The 11,928-nt window shown below is 45.3% G+C and overlaps 1 protein-coding gene across 1 annotated transcript; it reads left to right on the forward strand.

The window, feature by feature from the left end:
• Nucleotides 1-281: 281 nt before the first annotated feature.
• On the forward strand, nucleotides 282-8,909 carry LOC308176088 (ras-related protein Rab-37; the record flags this gene model as incomplete). The annotated part of the gene is made up of 9 exons (XM_080550693.1): nucleotides 282-389; nucleotides 1,621-1,731; nucleotides 4,625-4,666; nucleotides 5,050-5,116; nucleotides 5,468-5,520; nucleotides 5,961-6,026; nucleotides 6,843-6,899; nucleotides 8,301-8,377; nucleotides 8,801-8,909. 9 exons carry the CDS (start codon nucleotides 282-284, stop codon nucleotides 8,907-8,909), a joined length of 690 nt encoding a protein of 229 aa, XP_080406819.1.
• Nucleotides 8,910-11,928: the final 3,019 nt, after the last annotated feature.

The following is an 11,928-nucleotide window of genomic DNA, read 5'->3' on the forward strand; positions in this document are numbered from 1 at the left end:
AATGTGGCCGCGTCCCCAAGAGATCCTCTCTCTAAGTTTTTGACCACGACTACTATGATGGAATGATTTTTTTTGATTCTTGACGACGAATTGTTCTGAGAAAGGCGCTCGGTAACGTGATTTTTTGGACAACGCTTTATGACTACTGATGGACTCGTGTGTATGTGGTGGCTGAGGATTGAGTCACACGGGTATCTTTGGAGGAACATCGTGCGCTGACAGATCTGGTTGATCAATACTCTGTACTGTTCAGGTTGTAGTTATTCATTGTCATTGTTGCGATGTCCACGAAAAAGACATCGTTGACGGAAGAGACTAAAAACGGAACGTCTAGATATATGTTGGAGAGATGCGCCTCTGTTAACGAGTATTTTGATATTTCCTTCAAGGTGTGTATAGTATACTTATTGTTGTTATCATTGCTGCATTTATAAAAGGTGATTATGTTAGTGCTCTACTATACTGTACAGTAGGTGCCGACTAGCCCGGCAGAGAAGAGTCACAGATATGGCACAGGTCAATCTAGTGAAATACTGACTTCATTTGTAGTTAGTTGTATATCCAAAGTGCCAGGCTTTCAACATAGGCTTCACATAAGGCTCTCATTCTCACAGGCAGTGCAGAAGTATAATGCGTATCTTTATAGAGTATGCATTGTATTTAAAATAAATCTCAAGTGGTATGTCAAGTGGTATGTCAATATTTGCTCAAGGAGGATTTGTAGCTCTACATTAACCTCCCATTGTGGATGTGGCACCCGAATGTGTTTTGATAATACAACAGTGCAAGTGTTCTAGCAACTAAACAGACATTAGTAGAGAGTCGTTTTCTCTGTCTCAATATTAAAATAAGGCCCTACTTTACATTACAAGTCATTGTGACTATGTATTTTCTTGGTAATTACGTAGGTACGTAGAGTATGATCATAATCATAAGTATAGCTACATGGTACAGTGAAGCATATTTGCAGGTAGTGTGAGTACACACTGTAGGTACTGTAGTACCCACATTAGTTTTATATAAACCAATCAGCTCAGTGGAAAATCTCTCTAGAATGATGGTGTAAGATTGCCCAGTACAACGCTAGACAGGTTGGTGCCAACTCTTTGGATTGGCAGTGGGCAGTGGCACACACCAAGTATAACAAGTACTAGATGTACCAACACTAGTTATACTACTAAATATCTGTTATGTTATTATAAATGTGGGAATAGAGCTGATGCAGGGACCCCACAGTAAATCAGGAACAAACAAAATGCACTCATCAACAAATAGGTTGTGCAAGAGCATCATCTGATTCCAAAGTCAGTGGTGTAACTTGACACTTGTGTCTTCATGCTATTGCGAAACTCTTGTTCCACCTTTATCAATTCCACTTCCCACTTATGCATTACATTTCCAAATGATGAAGACAAACACATGACTTCATAAATGGCAGGTGCAGAATAGGACAGGAAGGAGCAGAAAGGCTGTTTCTAAGATACGCTCGAGAGATGCAGCATTCAACACTCAGCAGTGCAGTCCCTCCCTTGATTCCGTGATTGCCATTCTAGTCCTGGTGTGTCTCTTGTCTCTAGCTGTGACCTCTAACCTCTGTCTCTGGCCGTGACGCCTCTCTAGGTGATGCTGCTGGGGGACTCGTCCGTGGGGAAGACGTGCGTCCTGGTCCGTTTTAAAGACGGGGCGTTTCTGGGAGGCAACTTCATAGCCACCGTGGGAATAGACTTTAGGGTGAGATGGCCGTGGACTCCCAGAGCGGGTTCACATCACGGTCGGAAAGGTTATTTTGTGTCTATATTCATCTGTGTGTGTACTGTGTGTACCCCCATTAAGGATTTATCCTCAGTGTTTTCCTCTTTCATTGTGATTTAGTAAATGAACTGTATGTTCTGAGTAACCCCCATACCCCCATACAACGGACAACCCTCATACATTTTGATGGCAGAGAATCAGACAACCGCTTTGGAGTGTTTTCATGTTGCAATGTTACCACACAATATTACAAACCCTCTTAACAAATCCACTTCTGCTGCTTGGCTAACATACGGTCGGCCACATAAACAGTCCTACTGATGCCAGCTCACGTCTCTGTCTCCTGCAATCATTGGCCGCAGCCCCACAGGAGCCTGCAGGAGATGTACTACAGACAGATAGGCTTCCCCCCCCCCCCCCCACATACATACACACACAAAAACACAAAACACATACACACAGAAACACTTGCAGATGATGCTCTGGCCATCTCAGCAAGTAGAAAGGGCAGCAGCTGTTTGGAAGGAAGTAGGAGAGGGAGAGAGAGAGAGAGGGAGGGAGGGAGGGAGGGAGGGAGGGATGGAGGGAGGGAGAGTGCTAGGCCGTCTGAAGCTCCAGCAACATCGGTTTGGCTGCTCTTCCCTTCCAAAGAAAACACTCTCTCGCTAATGGCTGGTCGAATCGGAGTGGTTTGAGGAGGAAATTGTGTTGCATTAGGCAAGAGGACTGTGTTGTCACTCTCTACTGATGGTGTGGACATTAGGACAGATGGTTGACAGATGAGGAGGATGTAGGGGGGTGCTGCTTATGTAACCAAATGGAGGTTGTTGTTTTCTAAGGCTGTGCAGATAAATCGATTAGTTGAAAAGAAGTATTAAACGAATTCTTATCGTTGACAACACATTTTTGGGAAAGAATGTATTGGATTTCTATACATCAGACCGAGGACAACAAGTTAAAGCTAGAGTGAGTGACACTTGAAGTAAACAAGTGTTTCGCCAAGGGGGCCCTTTGGGCTCCAATTTGCATATGCACAAATGTGTCAAATGGGAGCAAAGTCAGCCATCCTTACTGTAATACTTGTAATAGAAGCAGTGACAAATAATCCTTTGGCAGTTTTTAATACTGCGTCTAGCGTTTCCATGATAGGCAAATGCTGCTTTACTCCTGTCTTTATTAATGGAAATTCACGCCTTTGGAGGCCATAAAGTACCATATTACACATTGTTGTAGGCACCACTTGGGGTTTCTTATCTAGAAATGTTTCGAATATTTCAGACCACAAATTGCAAGGGGAAAAAACCCTGCAAAAAAAGATCTAATCTAATTTCCCCCTCAGAAGAAAAGAGAAAACGAAATGAAATGACTGACAGCCCTATTATTTCTCTACACGCTTGAAAAACAGGTATAGTCGCCACTACAGACAGGTGCGTTGGACTTCGTGTACAATTAGCTGTCTTGCATTAAGGGCTGCAGGCTGACTACTCACAGTTGCCTGTGTCCGTAAAGGACAAAAAGCTGACCGGGAGAGACAATGTTTTATGATTGAGTCTCGTACAGTTCAGTCAATAGGTGCTTTGCTGTAGCCCCAGCTGAGCTTGTCAATACCCTCTCAGTATGGATGGACCGACTGCTGTAGGCTGGCTGTAGCATGGCAGGTCTATTTCGGGCATGCTTCCTTGTAGCAGTTACTCAGCATGCAGGCGTGTCAGCGCTGAGACGTGCAGGTTGCTCTGACATCATAATTGGAGGGGGGGGAAAAAACGGAAACCCATGGCAACTAATGCAGGGGTTGGACAATGTCCGCTCGGCCAAGGTGGAAGTCTTAGCGGGTGGCGGCTCCTGTTGAGAGGGCTTCTGAAGATTGCACACGTTTCAAAAAGAAAGAGGGAGAGAGAGAGAGATGCAGAAAGAATGTGTTTGTAAGTGTATGTGTGTAGGTGTATGTGTAGGTGTGTGTGTAGGTGTGTAGGTGTATGTATAGGTGTGTGTGTGTGCTATCAGTTACATGAAATACAGGATCTGTCAGTAGTGACCTGTCACTGCTGGTGACCTCATGATACAAGGAAGTGATATGGAACACTTGCGCTTCCTCCATGTCTGTGTTTGCTGCAATGTAACCGTGACTTTGCTCCACCGATTTCCCTCTATTCTCACCTCAAAGTTCCAGTGAAGCTGGGGGAGGTAAACTGGTTCTGTTAGCTGGAGAATAGTCTCCTTAACACACTGCTACTAGTTTAAACTGTAGTTGACCCCATTGGATTGTGTGTGTGTGTGTGTGTGTGTGTGTGTGTGTGTGTGTATAGACTACCATATATGGTAGTACCCTATTCCTCCTACATCGTTGTTCTTTCTATAGTGTCTTGGAGAGCATTTTCACAGGAAACATGTTTTTTTTGTCAGCATTCATCGCAATGTTCTGCTTCTTCTGCATGGTGCTTAGGACTATTTTGGGGCCAATCATTGGTATACAGGAAATCGCAGGGCGTCCCTGACAGCTACAGGAAATTAACGGAGGAGTGGGTTATTTTGCCAGTCTTGGTTCTCAGTGTTGTGTAATTAAGTGTAATCCGAGGACCTTGCTGTTTTGCGTGGGCGTCTCAAACGGCTTTCTCTGCCAGCGTTTGAAGCCGTTCGTATATTTCCCAGTTCCCTGTCTGTTCCCCATGCTGCGTTCATGCACCTTTTGGTTTTGAAGTCTGGTTTATGCAAACGTTTAAAAAATATATATAATGTTCATACAGAGCTCATTTTCTGTGTCTCTACATTTATCTTATGCAAAAAGACACATGGTCAAAAAGGTGTTGGATAAACTCTTCTCTCTCTCTCTCTCTCTCTCTCTCCCCCTCCCCCTCTCTCTCCTCCTCCTCAGAATAAAGTGGTGACGGTGGACAACTCCAAGGTCAAACTCCAGGTGAGAATGTAGCGCCATTGTTTCTGCCACTTCTATCGTGACAAGTTGGATTCAGAGAATCTCAATCAAGTCTCAACCGAGTATCATAACACGGTGGCACACTTACATGGTCGTTGGCAGAGTGACATGACAACACTTACTGAAGTGTACGCTAGTGAACGGACTGTAGGCACAGCTTATCTGTTGGAAACACATTTTGATCTGCACATCCTGTTCATTTGAGAATGACAATGAGGAGGTGCCAGTCTGTGGTGGTGGTGAGCTAGGCCAAACACGATTTCACGATTTACTATGGTATCCAGAGTGCCCATGCTACTGTGTGTGTGTGTGTGTGTGTGTGTGTGTGTGTGTGTGTGTGTGTGTATGTGTGTGTGCGTCCTCAGATCTGGGATACTGCAGGCCAGGAGAGATTCCGCAGTGTCACACACGCCTACTACAGAGATGCCCAGGGTAACCTCTGCCCTTCATACAGTATTTCCTGGTGTGCGTGAGTGAGCGCGTGCACGCACGTGTCTGTGTCTGTGTGCTAAGCTTACAGGCATGAATGTGTGGGCGTGGTGGTGAGTATGTGAGAGAGTCTGTGTCAGTGTTCTTGTGGGTGTGTGTGTGTGTTCCTGTGGCTGTGTGTGTGTGTGTGTGTGTGTGTGTGTGTGTGTGTGTTCCTGTGAGTATGTGTGTGTGTGTGTGTGTGTGTGTGTGTGTGTGTGTGTGTGTGTTCCTGTGGGTATGTGTGTGTGTGTGTGTGTGTGTGTGTGTGTGTTGTGGAACGAGAACTCAGCTGCTGTCTCTCTGTCCCCCCAGCTCTCCTCCTGCTCTATGACATCACCAGCAAGACCTCCTTTGACAACATCAGGGTGAGAGACTCACACCGCTTCCAAGTCTCCCTTCACATCCCCTCACATCCTGTCGTAACCCCCCCCCCCCTCTTAAGCTGAAACGCGCAGACTTTCTTTTTTTCCGCGCAGAAGTAACGTATGAGCTTTAAAAACTTCAAACGCCGCTCCTTTAGAAACGGTGTGATGTTATCGCTGGCTTCCGCTGTGGTCCCCGCTTCAATAATGAAGTGCAACGTAACGTTGTGGGGATAAAAGGCAGTCCAGCTCAGAGTGATTGAATGGATAGAATAATCATATCTGAGGCAGCAGAGCAGAGCAAATGGAATCTGAGTGTGTCTCTCCTTTAGTGCTGCCATTTTAACCGCCTTTATCTTCTTCTTTTCACCTCTCTCTCTCTCAATGTCTCTCTCTCCGTCTGTCTGTGTCTGTCTCTCTCTCTCTGTCTTCCTACTATGAAGGCCTGGCTGACTGAAATTCATGACTACGCTCAGAAGGATGTGGTCATCATGTTGCTCGGCAACAAGGTGAGAAAGGCTTCCTCTCTGTAGTGAAGAGGAGACGGTTATAATGATGAACAGTCACAAACCAGAAGTAACACCCCAACTGCTCCCCTCCCCCTCTCCTCATTAACAAAGGTACATTCTCTCTCTCTCTCTCTCTCTTTCTCTTTCTCTCTGCCTTCGAACACTCTGACATTCCTATACACACACACACACACACACACACACACACACACATTGTTTTTCAGCCCCACGGTTCATAGTCCGACTGAATTAAGACTCAACCGACCTTCACAAGTGAATCCATGTTGTGTGGCGATCACACAAACTGCTTTGCGCCTTCAGCGCGGTTGCTGCCGTCGATCGTGTGTGGAGGCGCCCCCTGGTGGTGTTGCGCAGACGCAGTCACGCGCTCCTCCGGGCCGTGGCTCCCACGCTACCAGCACAGGTCATTTATTTGGAGAGCAGGGACAAGATCGGGACAGGGCCGCATTTTTCTCTCTGAGCAATGTGGCGCCGCTGGTTGTCATAGAAAAGCAATCATTTAGAGGCAGCCTTGAGGCCGAGGAGGAGGAGGGGGTGGGGGAGGAGGAGGGGGGAGGGGGGGTGTGTGAGCTGATTAGGCCTAATGGGTTAATGCAGGGCTCTCCAATTTCGCAGGGTCCTCGCAGGCATTGGGCTCAGCCCTGGTAGTGCTGGGCTGGAAGGAATGTCTGCACACTCAGTAGTTCTAGAGACACTGTAGAAGCCCCAGACTTCTCTATGTAACCCCGCCTGACTCTCCTCCTCTCCTCTCCTCCTCTCCTCTTCACTGTCCTCTTGTCTCGTGTGCTCCTATAGTCAGACATGGCCGCAGAGAGGGTCATCAAGCGTGAAGAAGGAGAGAAGCTGGCCAAGGTAAGAGGTCCACACTTCTGTTGCGCTGCATGCCTCTCACACACACACACACACACACACACCGCAAGCCCTTCAGTAGCCTCTCCAAGAGCCTCTCACAGGAGCAGACACACAGCCATGTTGATTGAAAAGGTCTGCAGTGGTCTTTATGAACCAGGTGCTGAGTAGTTCCCCGCAGTGTTGTTTTTCATTCATCGTTTTTCAGTCATTTTCTAATTTTATTTATATAATAATAATAATTTAAAAAAATAATAATATATATATATATGTTATGGTACATGTGGGAAAACTATGGGTTAGGGTTAGGTGCTACGTCGACTTGGTACATGCTGACATGTCTAACCCTATCCCTAACCCTATTTTCCCCACATGTACCGTATAACCACATGTACCATAACATGTATATATTTATATATAAACCCCTCAAAAAAGTTTGGAAACGTTATTTCAGTCGATTCTTCCTCCCCTTTAATAATACCAATTGGTATTGTATTTTATATCGTTGGAAAGCCTGATTAGTCACCTTTACAACAAGGTACAACTTGTAAGGATCATGCATTCATACTGCTGGCAGGTGTATGTCAGTCACAGGTGTGTGACTGGCACCTGAATGGCACCTAATTGACAGGAATGATATTCTGGGGCCAGTGGCGATCCCATATCTCCAGAATCTGGGACCTAACTCCATCCTCCAGGATGACAACGCTCGCCCCCACAGAGCCAGGATCATCACAGAGCACCTCCAGAATTTGGGAGTGGAGAGGGTGGAATGGCCTGCCGTGAGTCCAGACTTCAACCCAATTGAACACTTGTGGGATCAGCTTGGGCGTGCTGTATGTGCCAGAGTGACCAACGCAACCATGTTGGCTGACTTGCGGCAAATCCTGGTTGAGGAATGGGATGCCGTCCCACAGCAGTGTTGTGTGACCAGGCTGGTGACCAGCATGAGGAGGAGGTGCCAAGCTGTTGTGACTGCGTATGGATCTTCCACACGCTACTGAGGTCCCTGACAGTGTAAAATTAATAAAGTGTAAAAATGGCCAACATGTGTTGTTTTTTCCTTATTACTGTGGGAGTGTGCAATCATCCAATCCACCAAGCAACTCAAAACGAGAGTGAATACCAATAGAAGAATATAGGGGATTTTGGCAAATATTTTTGGGCCGCTACCCACACGTTTAGCTGTGTTGCTCATTCCACGAATGCATGATCCTTACAAGTTGTACCTCGTTGTAAAGGTGGCTAATCAGGCTTTCCAACGATATAAAATACAATACCAATTGGTATTATTAAAGGGGAGGAATAATCAACCAAAATAACGTTTCCGAACTTTTTTTGAGGTTTTATTAAAACGATCAACCTGGTATCGACAGGAACTGAACCACGTTGTTTTTGTTTCAGGAGTATGGAGTACCTTTCATGGAGACCAGTGCCAAGACCGGAGTCAACGTGGAGCTTGCCTTTCTCGCTGTAGCGAAGTAAGTTCTGATGACTCGAATGATGCTGTATGGAACGTGTTGAATGAATGGCTGGACCGAGCTTTCAATGCATGCAGCAAGACCAATCAAGATAATGTCATGTCATAATCATATTGATCTTCCCTGCTCTGCTACTGTATCATGTATATTCTTTAACATTTGTCAAAAAGATTGGTGTATATATGAAGGCTACAGTACGTTTTCTCCTTTCTCTCTCTTTTTTTTCTCTCACTACCCCCCTGTACAGAGTAATTCTTCCTTCTTCTAGCATTGTAACTGCCAACGGCCCCGGGTCAATGGCTCCTGGTCATGAAACTCGTTTGGATAAAGACATCTGCTAAATGCCAAAAATTTTAAATGTAATTTGCTTTCCTTCCTCCTTCCCACTCACCCCCCCCCCCCCCCTCCCTCTCTCTCCATCAGGGATCTGAAGCACAGAGCTGCCCAGCAGCCCAACGAGCCCAAGTTCCAGATCCACGACTACATCGAGTCTCAGAAGAAGCAGAAGTCTGCCTGCTGCGGCCCTGTGTAGCCCTCACTCCTCAGACCAACTGCTGCACCCTGCTAGCCAAACCGAGAGAGACGAGGGAGGGAGGGAGGGAGGGAGGGAGGGAGGGAGGGAGAGAGGGGGAGGGAGAGGGAGAGGGGAGGGAGGGAGAGAGGGGGAGGGAGGGAGAGAGAGGGGGAGAGAGGGGGGAGTGAGGGGGAGAGAGAGAGAGAGAGCGCCAATAAAATTAACAGATACAGACAAAGAGATGACCACAGACAGAAACATATGAGTAGTAAGTATGTTGTGAAAAAAGGAGAATGTTTGGTCTCTGGTTTAGAAGGTCTTACGACAAGACCACTAACCAACTCCAAAATCCTCCCACTTAAAGGAGAAACGTCATCCTCTCTGATAAGGTTCGGCTGAGTGAGAGTTCCATTCGCGTGCGAGAGACCATCCATGTCCCTATCTAAAATGTGAATTGATATTTCGAAACATCATCTTAGAATTACGTGGCCTTTGTGATACAGTATGTTGTAATCCATCCCTCACAGTTTTAACACGTTGCAGACGCAGCCTGTCAGCCTTACAGTCATTACCCCTATAAAGGATATACCAGATGGTGTTATAGCCCCAATTTCACTAACAGCCATATTCATGCTGAAACGACCCCATCAATTATCACACGTGATGATGTTCGGTAGAATTAAAATCTGGATGTTTTGTGAGTAATTTTCCTCATTTGTGTCTCTTGATATTTTATTCACACCCGCCGCACAGCTTTCCATTCAGAAGTATTGTCCATACAGTAGATGTATCGGTTGTTAATTCTGCTACACTACTCCATTGCCATGTTCACCCTGGAGCGACCCCGCTTACAGGCTAAATAGGTTACTAATGAAAGAAATGTTTTGTATATACTGTATTTCCAGAATAATAAGTTGTGGTCAAAGGTTTTTTCTGAGGTGGTGCTCAGATGTTCCAGCATGCATCTTGATTTGCTTTTAAACTTGTGCCAACCACACTCGCCAACGAGAGACTGCTCTCTGACATTCTTGTTGTTGAGCGTCTCTGTCAAAAGAAAAATTGATGTTGTCGTCTCTACTGTACATGAGCTGTGTTCATTCATGATTGCATTGTGTAACATGTTCCTTTGTGTTTGGTTCATTATCAATGTTCGCTTGTTGGATTTGCTTGATGTCACATTTTGTCACTCTCTTTGGAGGTGTCGCAGTGATCACAAAGTGCCATGGAAAAGTGCTTTGTTATCGTATATATAAAAAAGTATATTTTGTAATGTAAACCGTGTTGTTTTATTGCGTTGTGTCTTGTGTGCTTGTGTCTGTCTGTGGGTCTCTCAGGGATATAAAGAGGTAGGCTGTACTGAAGTTATTTGGCCACTAGACGGCAGCATTGAGTTTCAATGAAACGGCATTTACCCTGTTGATTCAATGCACGTTTTAACATAGGAGCCAACGGACCCACAGGTGGATCCGAAGTGATATAAAGAGCTTACCTCGATCAATTCTCTTCATCGATATCACATTTTTTTCACAACTTTGCATGCTATACGATGCCACCATTTGTTTTTTTCCGAGACGGTAAACACGGCCTAAGTCACATCCAGTTTTCTCCAACTGCAGAATGTGTCATGTCCGGTTTCAACGCCGAATTTCCATACCATTGGTCGGCCAACCCCAAAAAATCCCCCCCCCGCCCCCCCAAAAAGAAATCTGATACATGAGAAAGGTCAAAGGTCAAAAATGGTGCCAAAATATCTCCAAATGGCCTAAACATATAGGTGTCCGCCTAAACATACCTGTACTAAAACAGGTACAAAGTTGCATTTGCTCACATTACTAGCATCGACTTTGGCACAAGTACTAATAAGACCCTGGAGTACTGATTCCTAGATGATTTGGGCTTGGTCATCAGGTTTCCAAGGTGATATTCACTGTAAAAGCTGTTGTTTTTTTAGGCGGAGACTGAATTTGAGATGTTTTATAATGTTCTAGCTCTATTTACTCTGACACAGTAACATAGATTTTGATTCTGACACTTCTACAGCCACCCAACAGGTGTTAACTTTCATTTGATAACAAGATCATTATGAAGGCCCTTGTGATTGTGGAGATATTCTATATTAACTGTGGGCATGTCATTTCGAGCAGAAAACCAGAAAAATTAGGTGGATAAGATCTGGTTAACGCACTTTTTGTCTGACTGTGTTGCGCAACTTACTTTACTTACTTACTTAGGGCTTTTAAATTCCCTAGGGAACATAGGCCATCAATGCAACCCCTCTATCCTCTCCGGTCTTGTGCTCTTCGATCCAGTTACGCAAGGCATACATAATTCCAGCGTACAGAGCCAGACAGTTTTTTTTATACGAAAGTACCCTAGGGTTATATTGTATTTCTCAAAATATACACTATTATATTGCCAACTTAGTTTTCACAATCCACAATATACTGCATAAAAAAAGTCTCAAGTCCTGAAAGATACAGTCAGCTATTTCACAGCTTTGGTGAATCCTCAGTCATGCAATAGCATAGTTGTTCATGAGTACCTTGACCACTGTATGAGAAAGAGGTAGGAGTGTGAGACTGTAGGGACAAGGCTGTGTTGACCTGGGTGGTGGTGATACCGGTGGAAGGCAGCACAGAACATTCAATTCTTCACTGTACCTGTCTGTGCACATGGTACCAAGATCCAAGAGGTATAAAACCCTGCTGTGGTTTTAGGTCAGAAAGGTCCTTGGCTTGCCAAGTTAATTTTCTTGTGTTGATGTCATGGATACACTATCTTCTCAGGGAGGCTCATCCTGGCACTCAGACAGTGAGGGTTTAAGTCTGAACAAGCTGATATGTTGCTGGGTGTGGTGAGGTATGTGCATTCTCCAATCATGCATGTTTATCAGAATTGTGTGTGTGTGTGTGTGTGTGTGTGTGTGTGTGTGTGTGTGAGTGTGTGTGTGTGTGTGTGTGTGTGTGTGTGTGTGTGTGAGTGTGTGTGTGTCGGCGTGTGGGTGTGTGTGAAAGATTCACACAAGAAGAGGGTTCCC

Source organism: Nansenia antarctica (assembly GCF_963989245.1).
Source record: "Nansenia antarctica genome assembly, chromosome: 2".
In the NCBI taxonomy this organism is placed as follows: domain Eukaryota; kingdom Metazoa; phylum Chordata; class Actinopteri; order Argentiniformes; family Microstomatidae; genus Nansenia; species Nansenia antarctica.